This window comes from Eurytemora carolleeae, unplaced genomic scaffold, assembly GCF_000591075.1.
Source record: "Eurytemora carolleeae unplaced genomic scaffold, Eaff_2.0 scaffold1060, whole genome shotgun sequence".
Classification (NCBI taxonomy): Eukaryota; Metazoa; Arthropoda; class Copepoda; order Calanoida; family Temoridae; genus Eurytemora; species Eurytemora carolleeae.
In genome coordinates, this window is record NW_019396964.1 from 141,642 (window position 1) to 168,385 (window position 26,744).

The following is a 26,744-nucleotide window of genomic DNA, read 5'->3' on the forward strand; positions in this document are numbered from 1 at the left end:
ACTTATAAGTTTTTAAGTGAAATGAGACTGTTCACACTGTACAATTAAAAATACTGTGCCTCATGTTCATTGGACTATTTTAACTCATAACTTGAGTCTAAAAGTCGTCTTCCTATTCCAGAGTGTTCTTGTTATATATAAATTTGGCTTGTCTGTCTGTTTGTCTGTCTGTCTGTTTGTATCCAATAAACGTCAAAACGGCTGAACCGATCGGGACATCTAGGGACCCCAGGGAAGGTTTATGAATGATTGAAATTTCAAATATTTGTCTCCATCAAAATTCGATCGTCATTAAATTTTTGAAAATTTTGAAAATCCGCGAAATTTTTTGTGAAAATCCGCGAATTATTTTTGTTTTGTTTTACGATGTACACAAAGAGAACATGTTCACAATTAATTTAGGAGATGGGCGCGAAGCGCCCTCTAAGGCTAGAAAGAAGGGCGCGAAGCGCCTTGAATTTCTAGTCACTGTATAAAAGACAGAAAACTAAAATTATTATTAAAATCAATAATATTTTTCAGTGAGGTATAATTCTATGTGGATAACCCTTCATGTAAGATTATTTATGAAACATTGATTAAAATCATCAACTTGATTACTTATGATTTTAAACCAATGTTATTTTGAGTAGAATCTCCTAAAGTATTTACACAAGTCAATTGTTTTTTGAGGAAATTTAATTAGATGTTTTTTTTACTAATCAACTCCATTGGATTTATTTTTCCCATTTTCAATCTTCTTCTCTTCTTGAGCACAGTCTGAGTCTTTCTTCTTTGCTTTGTTCTGAAACAAAAATCTGGAAAAACCTACCTTAAGAATCAGTCTGATGGATCTAAAATTGTTTAAATATGTAGATTATACAGGGTGTCCCACAAAACATGACAGTTGGTGAATAGTTTTAAATGTCTTCTTCTACATGCTGTATTAGATATTAAAGCCTTTTTGCAGTTTATTTAGTTTAAAAAATGCTTTACTTAAAAATCAATTTTACTATAATATGGATGCCATAAAATATTTATTATTATTCTCTTTGGCAACAAACAACTTGGCATATTATGAAAGAAGACATTTTAAACTATTTCAACAGCTGTCATGTTTCGTAGGACACCTTGTATCTAGAATTTAAAGATTTTAAATACTTATGTATTCATATTATCCTTCAATTGTTAAAAATATAATACTGCCCTATACAATAATATAATACTGCCCTATACAATAATATAATACTGCCCTATACAATAATATAATACTGCCCTATACAATAATATAATACTGCCCTATACAATAAATTAGGGGGGAGTCAATTTCCAAAAATAAAACAATTTGCTTAAAATCATTACGGCGATAGGCAATTCTTATGTAAAAACAATTCTAAGAACAATTTCTTTTATGAAACTTTTTGATTGAAGGTCGTCTTCTTTAGCTAACTGGCACTCCACGTTTTGACCTCTATGTCTCTTTTTCTGAGATATGAGATTTCGCAATAACCAAGAAAAATGCTTCCAATCATTACAGCGACAGTACATTTCTATGCAAAAAAACAATTTAAGAACAAATTATTTTTTGACAGTTTTTGATTGGAGGTCGTCTTCATTAGGTAACGGGCACTGCAAGATTTGACCAATAATATACTCTTTTTCTGAAATATGTTATTTCGTAATACGCATGCAATATGCTTCCAATATTCACGGCGATAATTATTTCTACTGTAAAAATCAATTCTAAAAACAATGTTTTGTATGATACTTTTTTATTGGAGGTCGTCTTTGTAAGCTTAATAATAGGAAGCTTATTGCATGCTTATTGCGAAATCACCAATCTCAGAAAAGAGTACACTTAGGTAAAACAATTGGAGTGCCAGTTAACTAACGAAGACGACCTCCAATCAAAAAGTGCCACAAAAGAAATTGTTTTAGAATTGTTTTTACATAAGAATTGACTATCGCTGTCATAATTGAAATCATATTGCATGCTTATTGCGAAATAACCCCCTTCTATGCATTGGATGAACACACGAGTCGTGCCAAAACTGACTGCAATTAATTTTAATTAAAAGAACTTTTTTCATTCTCTCTCCACATATCTGGATCTGAAGAATTATAATGTTTACATAGGATGCTGATCAAGCTTATCATATCTTTTTTTTATGAACTGTCAATTTCTTTGCAGATAGTAAAATATCACTATCTATTGATGAAATTATTGAATTTTCGCTGATTTCTAAAAATATTTTGTCGGATTTTTATGGCTTTACTTTTTGTATCATACTGTTGTGACAAACTTTCGAAACAAAAATAAATGTTAGAAAGCAAGTTAGCAACTATAACATCTAGTGACAAAATGTTGAAACTACAGAGTGTCCCACGAAACATGACAGTATGCAGGACGACTTGAATGTCGTCTTGATTTTTGATATAATTTGCTGCGTTTATTTGTCAACCTAATTTTAGAAGTAAATTTCTAGAGATAATAATCACAAAATTTCCCTTGTCCTGCCATTTCCAAAATGTGGTCTGCCTTTTTTGTCCTTTCAATATTGCCCGAGATATGAAGAATTTCGTTCAGATTTCGACAATTTTGCTTTTATTTAACAAAATTGAAATCTGAACCAAACTCTTTATATCTCCGGTAATATTGAAAGCACAAAAAACGCAGACCACTTTTTGGAAATGCCAGGGCTAGGGGAATAATGTGATAATTGTTTCAAGAATCATACATGTTAAAGTAGATAGAAGACTAAATGTCACAAATAAATTCAAATACCAAAGACGACTTTCAAGTCGTCTTGCTATTGTCATGTTTCGTGGGACACCCTGTACCTGAGGTTGGGTTTGTGGTTCAGGATCCTTCCAGCAGAAAGCGTAGAACATATACAGAAACACGATGGCAACGTAAATCAGGATTATCAAAGAGAACAAGGGATCTAAAAATAAAAAAAATGAAATAAAATAAAAAATGTTTTAAGAAAAAAGTATTGACATCTTGATAAAATGAAATTTCTAAAAAATATCTCATACATTAAGATATGCAACACTCAAATCATGGAGATTTCTATATAAAAAGTATATCATCTCTGTTGGAATATTTTGTTATAGTTTGTCTGATCAAAGATCACAAACCCCGATTTGGCTAAAATTTTGAGGAACTCCATCCAACCATGTGAAGTGCCTAGCTTAATTTAAGTTCCAAGTTGAGTGGGTTTACTTTATAGTTGGTTCCAAGCTAGAAAATATAAGGCTAAATTGTTTTGAGGTTTAAAATGCATTTTTGGTTCGAGACTAACATAATCTTTGAGATTATGTTAGTCTCAAGATTAGCAAGAAGAGAGGATTAAGCATTAATCCTGATATCCATTCTAAAGTTCCCAAAGCTGAAAACTTTAGAAAGGGATATCCTTAATCCTGATCGGATAATTAATCTGGAGGATAAAAATGAGAGGAGAACAAGCAATATTTAATCTCGAGATTAAGAAAAAGAGTGGATTAAGCATTAATCCCGATATCCACCATTCAAAAGTTTTCAGCTCAGATAATATAAAAATATTTTATCATTGTAAAACTTGGAGATATAAAAGTTTCAAGCAAAAAAACTGGATATTTTTCAGCACTCTAAGTGCATATTTTTATGCTAAAGCCTTCTTCTAGCCGTTTCGTTAAAAAGACAAATTTTAGTTAGCTGTTAATTTTTGCAGTATTAAGAATGGAATGTTTGTTCGTTAACGGCATTTTCCGTTTTTTTTAAAATTACCGTTAGTTAACAATCTCAATTGTATTAACGGCGTTAACTAAAATATGTTCAACCATCATTAACGGCTCTAGTTGTTACAAGATTACAAGATTAACGGTGTTAAAAGTGCAAACCTTAAAAAAAATTTGTTAACGGTTAATGAAATCCTTAATGACACAGTCATTAGCAATTTGCTATAGTATGAATGGCGTTAATGGCGAAAAAAATTGTTAACGGTTTATAAGCACAGAAGATGACATTTTAAAACATCAAAACACTTAAAAAATTTTTATTTAAAAAACAAGTTTCATGTAATTTTAATCAGAAAATAAAAAATGCGATAAAAAGCGCTTTTGATCGCTACTAATCTTGTTTCTATCTGTTGTGTCCATAAGGAGAAAATTGTTTTAAACGACTAATACCGAAGAACGTAGTGTCTATACAAATTCAGAAAGATGCAACATTCAACTCGGATCATAAACAAATCAATTTAATTCCAAACAAATCATTCAGATATTACAAACAATAGTTATCGATTACTTTTGAAAACATTTATTCATGTTTCGAGGATTTTTGATAATGAAGACGACATTTTCATATTTTCCAGGAATTTTCGAAAATCCAGCGCCAGCGAAAATTTAAAAAAACTAAATATTATGAAATATTAACTATATACGAATGCGTCGAAAAATAATCGAGTTGAATGTTGCATCTTTCCAAATTTGTATGGATGCTTTACCCAGTCCTACTAAAGCCGGGATATTAAAAAGAGAAAAAAGAAACATAAAAATAGATAAATTAAGAAACAAAGGCATTATTCAGATAAATCAGTTAGACTCAGAAAAAAATAAATGTAAATTGTATAATAAAAGATAAATGTAAATATGCATAAATATATAAAAATGGATAAATATATAAATGCATAAACGTTTAGTAAATGAAGAGATAAAAAGATAAATAGATAAAGAATAGATAAAAAGATAAAAGATAAATATAGATAAGTAGACAAAGGTTGGATCAATAAATGAATAGATAAATAGATAAATAAATAAAGGTTTGATGAATAAATAAATAAAAAATAGATAAAAAGATAAATTAATAGAAAAATAGATAAATAGACAAAGGTTGGATGAATAAATGAATAAAAAATAGATAAAATGATAAATAGATAAATAGACAAAGGTTAAATGAATAAATGAAAAAATGACCTGAAATGATGGGATGTGGACCCTCCACATAACCAGGAATATATTTAGGTATTTTCTCTGTCTTAATCTATACACATTTTATATTAATATTTAAATATCATATTATAAAGCGATCATACTGACCGCCCTACTGTTCAATGATCTATCTACATCCTCTATCTAGTTTGGTTCCTACAGAGCAAACCGTACAACCCTACTGTTCAATGATCTATATATATCCTCTATCTAGTTTGGTTACTACAGAGCAAACCATACAACCCTACTGTTCAATGATCTATATATATCCTCTATCTAGTTTGGTTCCTACAGAGCAAACCATACAGCCCTACTGTTCAATGATCTATATATATCCTCTATCTAGTTTGGTTCTTACAGAGCAAACCCTACCGCCCTACTGTTCAATGATCTATCTATATCCTCTATCTAGTTTGGCTCCTACAGAGCCAACCGTAACTCTTATTTCCACTCATATTACACAGATTAATGACAGATAAAGATTAATTTATTTTAGCAAATTCAACCTTAAAACAAAAAACTCCGGTTATCATACAGTAACACAATAAAGAATATGCTCAAAATGATTTATGTACAACTTCAAGGTAAGCCCCGTTCTTTCTAGTATCACCAACAAAAAGCAACCATCACATGTGATTTGGTCTACCGTGTACATATAACTCGGGTAGCTGTAGTACATTTGAATTTCCGAACCGGGTCAACCTTTCCGGGTCCAGTTTGAACTGTACCTATAGCTCTATGGACAGGACTAGCCGGTGCAACAAGGTTGACGTGGTCAGACTATATGCTTCATAAAGGTTAAATTTACTTTTACTAAAGTGCCAGAGCTGCGTGATGTCAAACCCGAGAACAAAACAAATACCTAAATATAACTTAGCAGAACATCAAACAAATATAAATTTATGAGGTCATAAAAAGTTTTCTCTGAATTTTACTCTAAATTCAATTTACGACTCAAAGTAATAAAAACATTAAATTCACAGATATATGTTTCTTTGATCCGATGCTTAAATATATGTTTGTCCTTTAAACATGCTAATGTTGCAGTAAAGGATCCTTACTGTACTGTGCCTTAGCCTATAAACAAAACTAAAACAGGTTCCTTAATTTAGCCTACTGCAAACTTTACAGAACTCGTCTCTAAACAAGGGACATTCCATAACTAGACCGGAAAACTCCAAAGCCCAAAACTTAAGACAGGGTATCGTTATGAAAACCAGTTTGAAAACCAGGGTTTCACGAATGGGTTTAGTCATTTTTGTGAATATCAGTATTTTTGTAATGAAATATTATTTTTTTCAGTTTGTTTATATTCTCCATTTTTTTCGAATCTCTTAAATCAAAATCTACACAAAACTTAAGACCCCAAAAAGGAAACTCGGGAGTTTCGTTCAACGATACTCTTTTAAATTTCGGGCTCAGAGATGAGATTTTAAAAGCTCAAACCTGATTAAAAGAACCCCAGTCAGGATTGGTTCTGACTCGACCAATGAAAGACTGTTTAGCAAGCCTTCTCTCTGATATGGGACACTCTGTATATTATTTTCATAGTATGTTTATTTCATATTTTAAATAAAATTTGACACCACAAATAATTCCCGAGATTTTAAATGTACAAATATAAAAGATTTTACGCAATTTACGATCATCAGCTGCTGAGGACTCAAGCCTTTAAGAGAGAAAAACCCAAGATGGTTGGTTTTTACTATACTCAAGGTCATCCAAAACTTGGGTCTTGACTTGAGCTTTACTTGGGTTTAAGCTTTTAAAATCTCGTCTCTGGAATGTTTCATTATCAGATCGAGATACATTCAACTTTTTTCAGTTTAAAGAATGAGACTTCAGAGATGACTGTGCGGAACGTTTTTTATTTGTTTTCTTATATTCATCATTCCTGGCAACAGCAAACTTCTTTCTTTCTTTTCCAAATCGTTGAGAAAGCGAAGGCTTTATTTACTTTTGGGATCATCATATTTTAGGACGTCTCTAAAGCATCATCCTTTGTGGGTAACCCTGTATATTAATATAATAGCTATGAGAGCGTGCTACTAAGCTTCCTATATGTTCATATTCAACTGAACTAATCCTATTTTATTAGTCCTATTAAACATTCAAGTTGAGAGAAATATACAGGGTGTCCTACATAACATGACAGTTGAGAGAAAGGATTTAAGATCGCCATTTTTGTTCTTTCAAGTTTTGTGAATGCCATGACTAGAAGAGTTATATTATACTAATATTTAAGGAATAATATTATTTTTCATGTCTTGTGAAACACCTTGTACATAGTTTGGCTAATTTTGTGAATAGGGGTTCTTAGTTTTTTGAAAACTTGCTTTTTGGGGTCTTAGAAAGTAAAAAAAAATAATTTTTGTTTAATAACAATTATTCACATACCTGACTATCTGAGTGAAAATTTTGAATTGGTGTGTCAAAGACGACATCTCTTCTCTTCCTTTTTAATCCAATCCAAATATTTTCTAAACTGTACACTTTGGAACTTTCGGCCATATCTTGATTGAACTGTTCTTTTTCCTCCATTATGCTTCCTAAATAGAGAGATGTGTAATTAAGGCTGGGCATGTTTTTATTTATTTTTAAATCTTTTGAAGACTGACCAAGTATTGCGCCCCAATAGTAGGATGTTAAGTTACTTAACTGTCACATGGGACAATCAAGTAAAACAACATCCCACTTAACAAAGTTTTGGTAAATAAAAAACGTAAATTTGTAACTAAAACTTTACGAAGCCCTACTTCAAACTACACATTTAACCTTATGTTCCGAAAATTCATGATTTAGTTTAGCTTGAGCAATGTAAAAATTATCGTAATTGTCTCTTAAAGGAACTGTAAACATAATTTCAAATGACACTCCATGATGGCAATACCTGATTAATATCCCTTTAAATTATATTTAGATCAATAATAAATTAGCGTCATTGATCTTTTTTTCAGTGAGAACCCGCAAATAAAAATAAACCGTTTAAAGAAACAAAAACATTGGTATCTAACCAGACAAAGGTTTCAAGGGTACCGTTGTAAATCGGACATGAACATCTGTGCATGGAGGATCAGTTGAAATTACTCTTACAGTCCTTTAACACATCTTTCAATCATCATTGCAAAAAACAAAATAGAACATCTGTTAAATTCCCCAGTCCTACTTGTGATAAAAGAATATGGAGGGACCAAGATTTATCCTTAATCTTTTTATCCATTCCATTATATTTCATGAGAGAGAGAGGGGGGGGGGGAATTTCTTTGGTTGGATTAACGAGATTTATATATTACTAGCTGAATATTGCATGTGGAATTTTTTAAAATCGAACTTCATAAAAGAATGTTTTTGAAATTTTGAAAAAAATGCCATAAAAAAATTTTGTTTTATTTTTAACCTAATTAACCCCCTACTCAAGGGCTCCCTCAGCCAATTCCGCCAAGCCGTTTTGCCAGTTATAGATAACATATTTACATATATGAGTGAAGAGTTTTATTAAATAGAAGCATAATTTAAATAATAATTATAATATATGTTTAATAATTTTTATTTTATTTTAAAGTTAGTTGTGTCAAAATTCAGGGAAAATTTCAAAAATATTAGTAAAAGTAAATTTGCATTAAAATTATTTTTCTTATTGTACGTAAAGACAATTTTTAACAGGCTTTTGCTTATTTTTCCTTAAATAAAAAAAAAGTGCATGGAAAACCCTGATAAGAATGCTGAAAGAATAGAGCTTCAAAAAATGTCCAATGCGAATTTCATCATTAAATTTTTGTGTGCAGTTCACAGGTTTTTTTTTAGGGTTGAAAAATATCATTTATTGTTACATTCCATTGGGAGAGCGATTAAGCTTTCAGTTCAAAACAGATTAAAATTGTTTTTGTTTCAAAAAGACGAAGACAAAATCTTACATAATTATGAAAATTATGAAATCATAAGTCTCTCCCATCTAATAAGTCAGGGATTATAAATGCTCTACTAATTTTGCACTGGTCCGGCCCTATTCTTGCACCGCACTGTGACTAATTCCCTCCCATGACAGTAAAAATACGACATTTAAAAAGTGTTTTTTTCCGTTAAATCTACAGATGGACATCGATTTTGTGAACGAACAAAATTTGATTCTAAATGATGGTATTGTTCAGAAAAAAAAACAGAGAATAGACTAATAACAACAAGAAATAAAAAAATTCAAGTTTTTGAATGATTGAAAAAAGATTAACAAAATGGTTTGTTCAGAAACCATTAACAAGCAAAAAAGAAAAAAAAAACAATGCGCCAATTTCTAGTTATATTTGCTTGTCTTGTCCTTTAAATGGGTTTAACACCTATGAATGTAAAAATAGAAAAAATGACAAAAAGTTTTTTTAAACCAAGATCTGGAACCCCCTGTTGTGACAAACTTTCGANTTTTCAGATCATCTACAGTCTACACTCATGCTCATACAACTAAGGAAGTTAAAAGAACTAAATCGATGTGACTACAATGAGAGTTGTTAAACGATCGTTTTTTGTTTCGTTTTTCAGTAAACCATTATAAACGAAAAAAAAACATTTAAAAAAAGGAAAGGAAATATTAATATTCATTATACTCTAGCGTTTTAGAGCGTTGTGGAAAATTATTACTTTTGGAACTTATATTAAAAGAGTTTTTTAAAATATATATACTTTGCTTGTCTGTTCATTTGTATCCAATAGACATATCAAAACGGTTGAACCGATCGGTCTAATGTTTTGTGTGGGACCTCACGTGACCCCAGGAAAGGTTGATTTATAATCGATTTTAGAGAAATTTGTCTCTAACAAAATTTGATTTTTTAAAACTATAAAAATCAACGATATTTTTGTTTACAAAGAGAAAATGTTCACAATTTAAATAGAAGATGGGCGCAAAGCGCCCTATATTCCTAGTTTTCAGGTATATTTTAGAATTAAAAGTTTCCATATAGTAAGACAGATCATGACTAGGGCTGGGCACATTACAACTTTTTCAAGCCGTTTTGTTAATGGTTAGTTCCAACCGTTTTTAAAATAATATCTCAGGTAGAGTCGTTAGTTTTAGGGTAAGAACGAAACTTTGTTTCAAATGGTATTTTCTGCTTTTTGAAAAGTTACTGTTAGCTAACAATCTCAATTTTTTATACCGCGTGAAGTGCGGAAAAAAAATTTTGCTAACGGTTTATATAATCGTTAACAGTTGTGAACACAGAATACAACATATAAAAACATCAAAACATGCTAAATTTTTTTTACAAGTTTCAGGCAATTATAAGTAGAAAGAAATTCAACGTTTTTTTAAATCGTTTTGTTTTTGTTTTTAATCGTTACTTTTTTTTCAAAAATGGCTAATCTATTTCATTTAGAAATTAACAGGTTTTGCTGTTTGTTGACAGACTCTTATTTTAATTTTCGAAAATTTCCATTTTGTGAACGGAACTTTACCCATACCTAGACTCATGACAATAGTAAACAAACCATTCAAAAGCAAGGTCATACAATATTTGGCTAGTAACAAATCTAAGAAATGTGACCTATCAAGATTAAACAAGGTTAAAGTACGTCATAATTATCTGAAAAAGATAACGGAAAATAAAGTTTTAATGATATACTACTACTACTACTACTCCTACTCCTACTCCTACTCCTACTCCTACTCCTACTCCTACTCCTACTCCTACTCCTACTCCTACTCTTACTCCTCCAACTCCTACTCCTACTCCTACTCCTACTCCTACTCCTACTCCTACTCCTACTTCTACTCCTACTCCTACTCCTACTCCTTCTCCTACTCCTACTCCTACTCCTACTCCTACTCCTACTCCTACTCCTACTCCTACTCCTACTTCTACTCCTACTACTACTTAATGAAAAATGTAAATGTGTATGTTGGGAGAAAATGAGGCAGAAACCTGATTAAAGATAGATTGCATAACATAGATAGATAGATAGATAGATAGATAGATAGATAGATAGAGAGATAGATAGGTAGATAGAAGAAAATAAGTGGAATATAGATGGATTGAATATAAAGCATTCTAGACATTTATCTATATTTTCTTTAGCTGTGTTCATGCTTGAATAAATACCGTGTATTTCAGGGACTTTTTGCCTTGTACGGAAAGAACATTTTTCTTGATTATTAACTTGAGATAGAGGGGCTGCTAGACTGTTTCCATTAGAAACTTAAGTTGATTTCTATCCATATTATTTACTAAACTACGATTAAAAGCACACAGGCTTTTTCACAAAAATCAATGATTTTTTCAATTAATTCAAAAATACTAAAGCTAAAAAGTTGCTTTCAAATTTTAAAATGTTCGTTACTGAGGCATAAAGTTAGTGAGTTAGGTCAAGTTCAAGCACAAAGTGTTTCAGTATTAAAATTGAATGAAACTTTTTACGATCTATGTGACTGTTTAACCCTATTAATCCCCCTATTTGACCCCTCCCCACCCCCCTCTATTTGATGAACATTTGATACGTAGTTGGAAAGCCCTTGGGCTCTACTTCAATAATCAACGAAAAAGAGGCAAAGTAGCAAAACTCCAAATATTAATTACGAAATCAAGTTATTAAGCGCAAAATTGCAATCAATTACACATATTTGAAAAAGCCCTTGGCCCAGAGAATACAAATATGCAAAAAAAATTGCAACAATGTTAAAACCTAAATGTGTTTTTAAGAAAAACTGAAAATGTGCAAATTCTTTTTAAAGGCATATCTGCAAAAATCAGTGCAAAATTCTTTTGCAAAAATTGTGCAATCTGGTTGCTTTTGTTATAGGCTTTTAAAAGAGTTATAAAATGTTGAAATCCAATGACTGGAATTAGGTCTAAATATAAATTTAGTCTGGTATGAGTAATATAAGGCATTTAGGCAGTATGATGTCTGAAGACTCATAGCAGTGGAAATAAAAGCAAAGCTTTCAGCCTGAAGTGATGGCTATGTTAGGTTATCGAACAGTCAGAAAATTTGAGCTTCCTAGCTGAAATACTTTTTGAGCTATCCCTAGNTACTTAAAGCGTAATTTCAAGTGACCCTTAATAAAAAGACTGCAGCACATAGGTACCCTAACAATCTTTATCAGAGTCCGAATTCAATGAATTTGAGCCGCGTCTCAAATCCACCAATTTCCACCGGTTTCAATTGAGCGCCGGCTTAAATATTGAATACAATTTTAAGTGGTACCAATCATATTTAAGCCGCGTCTCAAATTTAAGCCGTGGGTCAAATTTTTAAAGTTGGCCTCTGATTCTTAAATGTTAAAGATAACGTCGTTTTCCTAGGGTTAAAAGTTTTTTATTTTGATATTTCAAACATATTCTGATATTTCAAACATAATCTGATATTTCAAACATATTCTGATATTTCAAACATATTCTGATATTTCAAACATATTCTTATATTTCAAACATAGTTTCCTTTGGTGAAAATACACAAGTTACTTTTGTTGACACCTCAACTGAAAATAATCAGCTTCTAAAATTGTAAACAATGATATCTAAATCATCTTTGATAAGAACAATTTTGTAATAAGCTGGTTACTATTGTGAATCAGGCATTGACATCTTTGCATAGAGAGTCACTTGAAATTACGCTTACAGTCCCTTTAAAGAAATTGTTCGCAGATTAAATGATAAAACGCTTTGAGCCCCACTGCAAACAGAGATATTATCATCAGCGGCCAATCTAACGTAAACCGTAATTTCAAGTTTTAAGAGGTTTACAATATTCACAAAGGTGCAATTTCTAGTTTTAATTTTTGTATTTGTGGTTTCTCTACAATGGTAACTTTACAGGGGAATCCAGCAGAATTAAACAATATTCAAGGAGGAAAGACATTGTTATCTGCAAGGTTATAATGCAAGGAAAGTTAATTGCGGTCGTGTATACTCTGCGTACCATGAAACCAGTTCTCTCTGGGAGGAATTTGTAAACAAGAATGGATGCATCACTGTTCGTTTAGTATCCGAGGAGGTTAAAAGCATTAAATTTTGATAATTTTGATAATTCACATAATAGTTTCCTATGAACAGAATATTTCATTGATTTTTTATGTGAAAGATGGATCCCATGTCAGGCTGTAACATCCGTCTTGTGTACTGCAGTGTACTGTCTCCGCCCAGAGACAGTACACTGCAGTACAAAAGATGAGTACACTTTCCTTACATTACATCCTTGGTTATCTGTATATTATTAATCATTTTACGAATTCAAGGATAAAGTTGTGAATGGAAGGTTGAAGTTTTAGAGATAAAGAATAACCTATTTAAAATGTTTCAAATCAGATAAAAGAGTATAATTGACTGAAGAAATAAAAACAGAGTATATTATACATAAAACAGAGTATATACAGAGTATATACATAAAAACAGAGTATATTATTCATGAAAACAGAGTAAACATGAAAACAGAGTATATAAATGAAAACAAAGTACATACATAAAACAGAGTATATACATGAAAACAGAGTATATACATGAAAACAGAGTATATACATGAAAACAGAGTATATTATACATGAAAACAGAGTAAACATGAAAACGACAATGTATACAAATGAACATACAGTGGTACCCAAAACACTGTGAAATAGAAAGACGATTGTAAGATCCATGTTTTGATTCAAAATAGTCCATTAACCATGAAGTACAATAGCCTTGTAGTATAAACTACGCCATTTCACTGTACAGTTACTGCTAAAACATTTTTAAAAAAAATACAAGTGAAAACAGATGTCTCCAATGTTCACTGAAGTATTGGTAAACTTTTGGTAAAAAGCCAAAATAAGAACGACTTACCAACGTGTGCTAACTATAAATAACGGATTAATGCCGCGTAGATTAAGACGAAATCTCTTAATTTCCATATTTTTTTTGCTTTGAAGGGAATAGATGTTTTGACAACTTCTCAATATATTGATGGATGTGTTCCTTTATACCCTACACTACACTGCTTATTCAGATAAATTATGAAGGAGCAGGAGAACTTTTGGAACTACAGTTCCCGAAAGCCAAGATAAGGAACAGGAACGAGCCCATAAACCAGATTTAGGACAAGATTATGTCCAGGAACCAAATTTAGGAATATGAACTTATCAAGGAACCAAATTTAGGAACTTATAGACCGTATATATCTATCAGCCAAATTAATGAACAAGAACGCATCAAGGAAACAAATTCCATGTTTAAAGAAGGTGTAAAGGAACCACATAAATGAATTACAACATGTCCAGGAACCAAAATCAGAAATAAAAAACCAAATTTAGGAATATGAACGTATCAAGGAACCAAATTAAGGAATAAGGACGAATCAAAGAACCAAATTTAGAAATAAGGACGCATCAAGGAACCAAATTCAGGAACTACAACGTATCAAGAAATAAAATCAGGAACAAAAACATATCAAGGAACTAAAATCAGGAACAAGAACGTATCAAGGAACTAAAATCAGGAAAATATCAAGGAACCAAATTCAGGAATTAGAACGCAAATTTAGGACTTATCAAGGAACTGAATATCAATGAGGACGTGTCAAGAAACCAAATTCAGGAATGCAAATGTGTCAATGAACATAAATTATGAATTAAAACCTCATACAAGGAACTTGAATTTCGGAAGAACCCAAAATTCAGGAACCAGACCGTGTAAAGAAATCACAGTCGGGGACTAGACCGTGTAAAGAAAACAAAGTCAGGGACTAGACAGTGTTAAGAAACCAAAGTCAGGGACTAGAAGGTGTAAAGAAACCACAGTCAGGGACTAGAAGGTGTAAAGAAACCACAGTCAGGGACTCGACCGTGCAAAGAAACCACAGTCAGGGACTAGACCGTGTAAAGAAACCACAGTCAGGGACTAGAACATGTAAAGAAACCACAGTCAGGGACTAGACTGTGTAAAGAAACCACAGTCAGGGACTAGACCATGTAAAGAAACCACAGTCAGGGACTAGATTGTGTAAAGACTATCCTCCTATCCTCCTATCCTCCTATACTCCTATCCTCCTATCCTCCTATCCACCTATCCTCCTACCCTCCTATCCTCCTATCCTCCTATCCTCCTATCCTCCTATCCTCCTGTCCTCCTATCCTCCTATCCTCCTATCCTCCTATCCTCCTATCCTCCAATCCTCCTATCCTCCTATCCTCCTATCCTCCTATCCTCCTTTCCTCCTATCCTCCTATCCTCCTTTCCTCCTATCCTCCTATCCTCCTATCCTCCTATCCTCCTATCCTCCTATCCTCCTATCCTCCTATCCTCCTATCCTCCTATCCTCCTATTCTCCTATCCTCTTATCCTCCTATCCTCATATATATCCTATCCTCCTATCCTTCCTATCCTCCTATCTCCATGGTCTCTTAAGGACTGGGACGGTAAATACAGCCTCCTCCCCCAGTTATTCTTATATTCTCTGTTTTAAAAGATTAGAAAATCACAGTTCATAGAATTTAAAACAATTCCATTTATCTCGAGTTCTTTCTACAGGGTGAGTCAAAAAAAGTTTGAGTTGCGGCGTCTGGTGCAAAAGTGTTACTTTTGTGTGCAACTCTTCTTTATGGTGTTTTTTAATATTTTTTAAAAAATTTGTAAGTTTTTTTTTGGTACTCCAATGGCCCAAAAAAACCGCGAACCTTTTTCTATTAAAATCAAAAGTTCAGAAAAACAAAAATCAAAATTTTAAAAAGATTGAATCACAGAATCTAAGAAAATTTGCAAAATTGTAATTAGAAAATTCGCAATTTTCAAAACTGGTATAATTTTTACGGACAAATTGTTTTTCAATGGTTCTTAAGGATTTAACTGAACAGCGTATATTTAATACTTTAAAATAGACTAAGAAGAAAGAAACTAGAGAATTTAAATAACTTTTCCTGAAAAATTAGCCCAGAACTGAAAATAAATGCACACTTTTGCTTTTCTGAACTTTTGATTTTGAGAGAAAAAAAGATTCGCGGATTTTCTTTTGGGCCATTGGAGTACCAAAAATAAATTACAAATTTTCATAAAATATTGAAAAAAACACCATACACTATACAGTAAAGTTGCACAACAAAAGTTATAATTTTGCACTATGGCGCCGCAAATCTCTATAAATCTATCTACCTATCTATTTGGCTTATCTGTTTGTCATTCTGTTAGCTTAAAATTAAACGTCAAATCGGCCTGACATAACGTACAAGTTTTTTTGACGATTAAAATAACAACATTTTGCTTTAAAAAAATGTTGTAAAATGTTATTTAATTCATAATAATTAAAGGAAAAAAAGGTGTCGATTGAAGGTTTGTAAAAGTATTATTACAAATAAAAGTCGCCACAATCTTTCAAACACTTTATTTTTATTTTATAAATATATTGCAAAATTTCTAAGACAAAAGTACTGTAAAAACCAAAGCCCAAAATCGGTAAAAGTGCAATCTGTTTTTAACCCACCCCAACATATATATTCTGCCGGCGGGAGGGCCCCCAACCTATATTCGGTTGGCCCTTGGGGGGGTCCGGGGGGGCCCGACCTATATTGGGCCGGTTAAAGGATACTCTTGTGAATTGAGCATGTCAATCTTTTTAAATGTAGGGTCAATTGAAATTATGCTTACAGTCCCTTTAAAGTATGATCTCTGGCCTAATTACATATCTCTGATAAGTATGAACTTATTATCTTAAAGCTTAAGAAAACGTATATTTACACAAATATCTTTATCTTTATAAAGTCCAACTTTAAAAAAATCAGTTTTCAACATGCTTTTGTTGATTGCTGTTAACACGGTTCTTCTTGTACAGTATGTACATGGTGCAGTACATGTTCATGACGGTGTTCCAGTACGCTCTGTACCAGGTGTACTGCAGGTAGAGATATGCATGTCCGATTCACAGCAGTACTCTTTCAATCATTGTCTAATTAATAAGGATTAAGATATCCTGGCGTGTCTCTTTCTCTGATATTTTAAATTGCAGTTTATATTCCTTAAAATTTTAAATCAACATTTTGATTTTAGCAAATATTTGTCCTTATTTTTTAAGTGCATATCGTTAAAAAACATTCAACTCGGAGGCTTCAAAAGAATCTAAGACAAAATTATTTTTAAAAACTATTTTGATTTTTTTTTTAACCTTAAAAATATATCTTTTTGGCATAGTAAAATTTACGAGTCTTTAAAAAGTTTATTTAAAAAATTCTAAATGTTAAAAATCAATTGTAACTTTAGGCTGATGGATTAGTGCACTGGTCTAACGGTCTACTAGATGTTGCAAGGAACAAAATTATAACTTTACCAGAAAAATTATTAAAATTTGGTAACAGACACCAGAAATATTATTATTAAAATCTGGTAACAGAAACCAGAAATATTATTAAAATCTGGTAACAGAAACCAGAAATATTATTATCTGGTAACAGAAACCAGAAATATTATTAAAATTTGGTAACAGAAACCAGAAATATTATTAAAATCTGGTAACAGAAACCAGAAATATTATTGAAATCTGGTAACAGAAACCAGAAATATTATTAAAATCTGGTAACAGAAACCGATGGCATGTAATCAAAAAAAATCTTTTTTAGAAACAAATCAGTTACAATTATCTAAAGACGACACAACAATTCACTGTTTTCTAATTACTACCTTACTTGTTGTCTGCAATACAAAAGTTATTATTATTATTATATTTCATGTATCCACCTTTATCATAAAAAAAAAGTTTTTACGTGAATAATCAAGAATCAAATATTTTCCTATTATTCTTATAATGCAATTTTCACTTTCGAAAAGTATGTCTTTTACGGAAAAATGACAGAAATAAAAAAAAAGAATTGTATTTTCAGTCTTAAATTTCTATTTTGATCTGAATAGATCTTTCGGTAATGTTTTCATTTTAAATATCTTTTCTCGTTCTTGAAACATCAATATCAATGTTTATTTATTTTACCATAGATTAATTAAAATAATAGATAGGACACTAGATGTAGTCTTTTCAACTTTTCTGTGTGTTACGTTCACAATAACCCTGAGTGAGAAGCACAAAAGAGTTTTGTGTTAGTCAGCCTAGAAGAAAACAGAAAGAGATTGTTTTACGCCGTCTACGTTTAATTACTTTGGGCTTCTGCCTCTGGATTATTGTGAACGAAACACACTAAAATCTTGATGAGACGACATCCAGTGTCCTATCTTTTTTTTTTGATAATCTATGAATTTCACAATAAAGGTCAAACAGAGCCAAGAGAAGAGATAGCAAAAAGTAAAAAGTAAAAAAAAAATTTATTTATAAAAATTTATAGTGTTTGATTTCAAATTTAAGATCCGTAAACGTTTACCTATTCTTTTATTTTAGAAGGGTCACATTTGAAAATTTTTATACCAGATTTTAGCCGTATTAGTTGAAAAACCTGAAAGGCCAAAAAAACTAACTTAAAAACTGCTTTCCATGATAAAAAATTTACGAAAATTATTAAGTTTTACCTAATTTTTTGGACATTTAATGTTGAATTCAGATTTGTTCTATTTTAAAAATATATTTTTTTTAAAGTTCAGAATAATTAACAATACAAAAAACTGTTTTTTTTAAAAATTTTATTTTGTTATATTGTGTTAAAGAACCCCGAATGATGATCTGGTGGAAGGAGGTGATATAACTCTAGCCTGCATCTTACCCCAGCAGTATATCAATTGCAGGTTTAAAGAAAACTAAATATTCCTTTCATATACACAAAGAGAATAGAATATATATTATAGAGTGGAATTTGGAAAATTCCTCGTTATGAATTTTTTCAGTCCATTTCTGATTGAAAGGGAGTTCAAAGTGTAGAAATCATGTAAATGTTCACAAATTATATGCAGTAGAGTACATTAATAGTATGTTCCCTGGACTATCCATTCAATTTAGAATTTTTTAAAGCTGTTAAATAAACTTTATAAAATGAATTAGGTGAATAAAAAACATCATTTAATTTATAGTTAAAACGGAAAATCATTGTTTTTAAAGTGAAAGGCATAGAGTCTATGTGAAATGATCATTGGTCAACTATAAACCAGCCTATTTCATAATTTGGTTTTCTTTTAATGTTAATTTTACATTTTCTATAAAATGATGTTCCAGGGCCCAAAAGGTTATAAAGCAAAAATATGTGAAGTACACCTGCAGTATGGAAACAGTACAACAAAATGGCCGTTTTACACTTTTTTCTAGTAAAGTCCCCTCTAATATATATTCTATTCTCTTTGCATATACATTTTTTCAGCTTTTTCTCCAGGGAAGAACAAATAAAAAAGTTTTTATTAAATTATAAGCACGCATATTTGGAATTTTGGGTAATGCATGGTAAACTAATTAATTCATTGGTATCAGTCTTATACTTTTCAAAGATATCTATGACCGGAGAAAAGTCGATTTATCATTTAGAATTCCAGTGGAATGGTATGATACCTTTTGTATAGATACCATTCAAACATTTTTTTCAGTAACAACAGCCTAATAAAATCTAAAATTTGTTTCAATGACATCATGAGTCAGCCATTTTATAACATAAAAATATAAAAAACTTTCGAATTTATAATTGGCAAGAAATGAACCTTTTTCGTGTTCAAACATGATTCAACAAATTAACACGTTTACACAAAAATTACTTTCTCTCCTTGAGAAATCTCTCTCTTCAATAAATCACGGGGATTTCTAAGAGTAGAGAAAACGTATCAAACCATCAAATGTTAACCCTTTTCCTGCGGGGGGGGGGTCAATTTGCCCCCCTGTAGTTTATTTTTAAATAACTCAAAAAGTATTGGTCTGAGGCTGTTAAAATTTTCTGACTTTTCCTACATACCCAAAGCCCTCCCTTTAGGCCTTAAACCGGGCTTTAATACTAACTGCCTGAGTCCTCAGGCACACTGCCTGAATGACTGCTTTTGCCTGTAACAAACTAAATCTTTGTTTTGACCCACTTCCACTTGTCAGATTTTGATAAAATTTAGCTTTTTGGAAAGCCTTTGACATACTCAAACGAATTGCCAAGTTTTGCGAGAAAAAAAAATTGCATAAACCTCTCAAAGGAAATTTGCACATTTTTAGTTTTTCTTGATTAAAAATCAGGTTATTTAAAATTTGCAAAAATTTTTGCATATTTGAAATGGCATGGTCAAGGGCTTTTCAAAATGTATAATTTTTCATTTTTTTGGACAATTGTTTTTTGCAATTACATTATAACTGGATTTTGCGATAAAAAATTTAATTTTTGCGAATTTGCAAATTCTAAAAGTAGAGCACATGAGCTTTCCAATGATGTAACATTTGTCATATTTGGACATCAAACATGGGATTTAGATGGGGGGTCAAATTGACCCCCCCCCCCCCAGCATATCCTGGTTTTCAAGTATCCCAGCAGAGATAGGGTAATTAAAAAAATTACATAGAGCAATTCAGAATACAAATTACTAGAAAAAATTAACGAAAAGCTAAATTAATATTCATTTGAAAATATCTTAAACCCGAGTAAAACCCAGTCTTTGCCTCTACATAAAGTTTGAATTTTCAAAATTGTCCTTGTCACAGCTTATCTGTCCGCTTCAGAGAGAGAGCTTTCTATGCAGTCTCTCATTGGTCAAACCAGAACTAATTATTACTTGGGTTCTATCTGTGCCTGGTTCTACTTGGTTTATTCTTTTAAAATCTCAGTTCAGGATTGCCTGGAATAATTTGACCCTTATATAACATTTTATATATCTTGGTATAGCTTGCACATAATCTTAGAGAAAATATCAAACTCAACTCTATGAATATATATATTAACACATCGATAGATAAATATGACATAATTATTTATAGTTGATCAACTCTGCTCATTTTTTTTAGAAATATTTCAAAAAACATTTCATTAGCAATTTTTATTTCTTCATTGTTTTAAATTTGATTGTTGTTCATTCCAGGTTCACATCTCCTCTTGGTGAAGTCTACTATGTGGATGAGAACAGTGTCACTGATGGAAATGGTAACAGCTTATTTTTATAAATGATGCCATTAAATGTAAACATATATAAAAAATCAAAAAACTTAATATTTCTATGATCAGTAATCACTCTTTAGAGAGAGATCCCAATTCTTCAACAAGAGGTTACTTAATAAAAACTAGACAATTAGAATCATAGATTAAATAAAATAACAGATAGGACACTAGATGTTGTCTTTTCAAGATATAGGGATTTATTGATCACAATAACCCTGAGGCAGAAGCCCAAAGGAATTACCTGCAGTCAGCGAAAATCATGCTCTCTCTCTGTCTTGTAGTTTTATGCAGCATGCCCCAGAGTTATTGAGAACAAAAAACCCTAAACCTTGAAAAGACTACATCTAATGTCCTATCTGTTATTTTTAATTCTAATTAATATATGATTAAAATCTTTACATCATTTATAGGAAATGATGTGCCTAACGTTTACCCATGGGCGGGAAATGATGGAGTGCGCAGTTGTGGAATTGTTGCCACATTTAATTCCAGCGAGGAGAACTGGAAATGTTCATTAGGACCTGGCCCAACGTACAGTAAGTCAAGTTCAGAATCATATAACATGTATACCAGTGTAAAATTAGAGCATATCAAGTTAACTTTATTACAACCAAGGGGCAAGGGGGTCACTGTGACCCCTCCCCCCTATTCTATTTTGGGTAAACCAGATGTCAGTGGTAATAGGATTAATATTATTACTAGAATCTTTCTTCAATTTCAATAAAAGAAATAAAAGACTCACTTCCTTTGCTTAACCTATAAGACATGTTACCATATTATTCAGTAAATGGATATATCTCAACAGCAGAGGAAGTAACTACTGGCCTCCGACTTCCAACTGATGTTACCCCACTGAGGTAATATTTTGTAATTGTGTACATAGGTCCAAATGGTTACCAATACAGAATATTACTTAAAAGATGACTATACAGTCTGTTTCCTTACATTAAGATTCTGTGAAACTTTCCTTATAAATCATAAAATTGGTCCTATTAAAACTAATTTTATTTTCTAAGGCAGAATATCCAATTCAACCATGGAAATATTGTATTTAACAGTCGTCTTTACAGTATCATCCTTTGTGGGTCACCATGAATGAATGCATTAACAGCCAGAATTTTACTGTATTGCTCAGTGTAAATAAAATTAAATTTTTCTTTTAAACAATTTTTTGTGAGTTTGTGATTTTCATACATTAATTAATTTCTTTTTGGTTCAATATACATCACATTCAAGTGTAAAAAAATATAAAAAAATGCAAATTTTAATTAAAAATTTCACACCTTTTTTAGTGCATGTCATTCAGTTGGATGGACAAAATTAATGTTGATAGAAAGCAGGATCAAGAGCGATGGATGCTTGGTTGAAGCTTTTAATAAAATGTCAAAAGCTGGGCTTCTGAAATTTCTAGCTCACATGACCTTCATGCAGCAATCCAGTGATCTGAAAGAATAAATTTGTAAACAATGTTAAACATTTATCATTTTCAATTGAAATTCTAGATATTTTTCAAAGAAAAATTGGTGAATTTATTTAGGATAAAATTACCCTCTATTGTTATCTAGGCAAACTATGTCTAGGCAAAATGTTATATAGGCAAATTGTTTTCTAGGCAAAATGTTACTTGGCGAACATGCACTAGGCAAAAAGTTATTGAGTTGAAAATTGTATTTAGTTACGATCTGTTTCTGGAGGCAAGTGACTCTACCTTTGATGATAATGGGGACGCTCCAATATACTTTGATGGTTTGGTTGAAATTGAAATAGTCAGCACAACCTCTAAACCTTGTATCCAACTTCATGCTGATGAGATGACAGTGCTGGATGTTTTAGTGCTTCTTGAAGGAACAGGTAAGACTGTTCCTGAATTTCCAGTTTTTATCTGTCTTACGGTAACATTACTTATTCACAAGAGGTATACCCTTTAAAGAGAATGTTTGCGAAACATGTGGGTAGGGATGTTAACGTTTTCATTTTTTTTGAAAAACGATCGTTTAGTTATGAAAACGATGATGAAAAATCAAAACTGAAACGATCTTTTTTTTCAAAAGCAATGGTTTATAAAAAACAATCGTATAAAAAATGGTCACAAATCGTTTTTAAAACAACAATCGTTTTCTAAAACGATCGTAATTCGTTTTCTAAAAGTTCAAAACAAGAGGTTCATTTTTACAAACAATCATTTATTTACAAAAACGAAACGATCGTTTTTGAAAACAATTAAAAACGAAACAAAAAACGATCGTTTAATGATTAACGATTAACGATTAAACAATTTTTTTTGAGATCTAAATATTTATTGTCTTATTATTTAAATTGTACAACATAGTTTACATGTATTCAATAATAACGACAAATTCGTTTACATTTTTGAGAGATTTGTATAAGGATTAAATACATACATTTCGTAAATTAAAAATTAAAAAGATTAAACGATTAACAACCCTACATGCGGGGAAATAGGCTGATATTGAAATGTATTTGATATTGTTGCTTCTAACTTTACTTCTATCTTTCTGTAAGGAGAAAATGGTTAACAATTGTCTTTTATCCAAGAGTGTATAATTTCACATAGTTTTATTATTCCACTTAGATTGCAAATAGCTAAATTAAATTTAAAACTAATCATTCAGATATTACAACTGTTATACCCCCTTTCACTTTTCTTTTTCTGAAACACTCCCTTTAACCTTTATCTGAATACCACTGAGGAAAAGTTCTTTGTTCTTTAATCTTGGCATTTGTATTCTTTAATTCCTGCAATTAAAAAGTTTTTTTTTTATTTAGTAAGTTTTAATGCTTCCAATTGTTTTTTTTATAAATAACATGTTTGGTACAGTGATAACAGAAAATGGAATAGGAAGACAAGAATATAGCAATACTTAAGTGTATTAGATGGTGTTGCAAACTAAATAGTTTTACCAGACACTTGAAAAATCACTTATTTTGTGAAATGGGTCTGTTTACATTGCACAATTGGTGTGTTTCATGGTTATTGGGCTTTCAAAGTTAAAACTTGATTCTCAAAGTCATCTTACCATTTCAGAGTTTTCTGGTAATCACTGTAGTAAAAAAGTCTTTGCCAGTCTTTGTTTTCATGCTTTTGTGTATCCGATTCAAAGCTTGGTGGAAATCAAAAAATTTAATTAAAAGTTGTCTTTATTATTTTGATAAATATGATGATGAATGTCCCAAGTTCAATTAATTCAAGGAAATAAAATCAAATGACTAGAAATTTAAGAATTATTTATACATATCCCTTTTTTTTAGAATTGCCATTGACAGAGATTGGAATGGATTTCCAAAGAACATTTTTTGAAGTATGTGTTGAGAATGGATTCACTGCAGATCTCACTTACAAGGTTAGTTTTAGAAAACATTAGAATACATGCACCTCTGCTTCTTTAGTAAAATTAAATTCAACCTATATGAAGCATAAAGTCTGACTGCACCGGCTAGTCCTGTCCATAGAGCTAGGTACAGTACAAACTGCGACCAGAAAGGTTGACCCGGCTTGGAAATTCAAATGTACTATGGCTGCCCATTAATAATATAACAGCAAATAAGGGCACACTGATTAACACTTGGTTAAACAGTCTAGTGGCCGAATCTAAGGAATTTGAGTTGTGGTTTAAATTTAAGCCGCAGCTTAAATATGGTTGGTTCCACTTAAAATGTACAACTTGCTAAAACTGCCTAAAACCTAGACTTTTTTTCAGAATTAAGGGTATCAAGAATTGTTACAAATTTGGGATCAACACTCTAAGCTTTAATGGTCATTTTAATTTGCGTTGACAGTTTTCATTCTTATTAATTGATATTTTAATTGATCCTGATTTTTGAGTTGGATTCTCTTCTAAAAAGTTACTATCTGTATTATTATTATTTTAGTTGATCCTGATTTTGAGGCGGATTCTCTTTGAACAAGTTACTATCTGTATTATTATTATTTTAGTTGATCCTGATTTTGAGGCGGATTCTCTTTGAACAAGATACTATCTGTATTATTATTATTTTAGTTGATCCTGATTTTTGAGGTGGATTCTTTGCGAACTAGTTACTATCAGTATTATTATTATTTTAGTTGATCCTGATTTTTGAAGTGGATACTCTGAGAACTAGTTACTATCAGTATGGGTTCTACTATAAACCATGCACTGCAGATAATCTCAATTTAAACCTTTTAATTTTTTATTTATTTTTTACAAATACTTTTGGTCAAATTGTTAAAATACATGTATCTGTGTACAGAATGGGTTTTCTATTTTAAACTGATGATTATTTTAACATTACATGTTTATAGCAACTAGGTGGAAAATAGCTCTTGGCTGTTTTGATTATCCTTTCCACCCAAATTAAATAATGATAACAAAGCATTTAAATAAAATAGATTTTAGGAGTAAATAAGAATCAGGGTGCTATTTTATCTTGTGCAAAATGGGCATTGTTAGTATAGATTTACAATTAATTTTGTGATATATACAAAAAGAAATACCTAAACTTAACATATTCAAGAAGTCTTTTAAGAATATCACATTGTAATTTAATTTTCAAAAACTGAGTCTTCTAATCTATTTTTGATTATACTTTGATTTAGGGTTTTCTGTGTGAATTCCGTTGAGCGGAATTGCGTGCAACTGATTTTGAATTGCACTCAATTGTACGGAATTGCCTGAAATTTGTAGGGCTCGCAATTGTGTGCAAGTAAATCCTCTTGTGTTGGAAACCCTACTTAGATATATAATATATAATATATAATATATATTATATATATAAGGAATTAACAATTACACTGTATTTCAAAAATCCAAACCAAACTTCTTACTAAATAGTTACTTCCTCCTATATACTTGTACACTCTAGACTCTACAGTAAATAAAATAAGCTTGAGCTTTCATTTAAAGAAACAAATTATCCCACAAGCAAGCTAGACTGCCTATTTAAATAAAAAATACTAACAAGTTTCGGGTTTGTATATTATAAAGGCAGTGAAAAGTGTTGAAAGTTCCTTTTCAAAATAATTGGCAACATACTTTTGGATTTAATAGATCAGAATCTTACATACATTTCAGATTTTTTTTTTAATTGTTTTTTTTTTTTTTAGGAGACAGTAAAGTTTGTTGGTTCACTCAGGGCGAGGCAACTAATGCAAGAAATATATTTCCCTGCTTTGATGAACCAGCTTTGAAGGTTAAAAGATTGTTTAAGTGGTTAAAAAATACTCATTTTATGAGTATATTTAAACATATCTAACTTTTGAATAAATAAAACTAATCAAAATTTTTGTTTAACTTTAAGAAAAAGGTAAATTTCTGAAGATTTACATAAACATTTTGAAAGTTTGACTCATAATTTTTTCCTAAAAACTGCAAGTTTATCTCTCAAATGTATATTTTAAAATTTTCAGGCAAATATCCGAGTACAAGTGGTTCGTCTGGATGGATACAGCACTTTGTCTAATATGCCACTCATAACATCAGTTGATGAAGATGGAATGATCATTGATGTATTCCAGGTACATCACTTCACTTATTGTATTAATCCTTGGGTCTTAAGTTTTTAAACCCAAATTTGGTGCTTGATTTTTGGATAGACTTTTTCAGCTGGCAATAGCTTGTGTCATGTGACCCATGTTTGACAGCTCCAAGCTTTTAGACTTGACTCATGGAGTTTGGTCCAACGAAAATAAAACTGTCTAAGAATACAAAACAACTTGCCAAGCAATAACTTGGATACAATAACTTTCCTCTCATAACATTATTTGAACAAGATGGAATGATCATTGATTTATTCCAGGTACATT

At 31.2% G+C, this 26,744-nt stretch overlaps 2 protein-coding genes across 4 annotated transcripts in view; one reads left to right on the forward strand and one right to left on the reverse strand.

Moving 5' to 3' along the window:
- Positions 1-660: 660 nt before the first annotated feature.
- LOC111710571 (uncharacterized) lies at positions 661-10,602 on the reverse strand. 2 transcript variants are annotated; one of them, XM_023484679.1, is made up of 5 exons: positions 10,485-10,602; positions 7,348-7,499; positions 4,936-5,002; positions 2,821-2,924; positions 661-784 (listed from the first exon to the last, which is right to left on the reverse strand). In XM_023484679.1, exons 2-5 carry the CDS (start codon positions 7,489-7,491, stop codon positions 698-700), a joined length of 402 nt encoding a protein of 133 aa, XP_023340447.1. In that variant the 5' UTR covers positions 7,492-7,499; positions 10,485-10,602; the 3' UTR covers positions 661-697. The 2 variants fall into 2 exon arrangements, with proteins under 2 accessions (XP_023340447.1, XP_023340446.1); XM_023484678.1 differs by lacking the exon at positions 10,485-10,602 and having other exon boundaries at positions 7,348-7,734.
- A 6,068-nt stretch (positions 10,603-16,670) lies between these two features.
- Positions 16,671-26,744, forward strand: part of LOC111710576 (puromycin-sensitive aminopeptidase-like protein) — a gene marked incomplete at its 3' end in the record, with an annotated part of 44,513 nt that continues 34,439 nt past the window's right edge. Inside the window, 11 exon segments of one of the 2 annotated variants that reach the window (XM_023484684.1) lie at positions 16,671-16,803; positions 17,157-17,203; positions 18,543-18,620; positions 20,865-20,926; positions 21,352-21,477; positions 21,726-21,798; positions 22,617-22,792; positions 24,212-24,303; positions 25,026-25,104; positions 26,046-26,131; positions 26,349-26,456. In XM_023484684.1, coding sequence (XP_023340452.1) covers positions 16,690-16,803; positions 17,157-17,203; positions 18,543-18,620; positions 20,865-20,926; positions 21,352-21,477; positions 21,726-21,798; positions 22,617-22,792; positions 24,212-24,303; positions 25,026-25,104; positions 26,046-26,131; positions 26,349-26,456 — 1,041 coding nt within the window. 2 annotated transcript variants of the gene reach the window in all.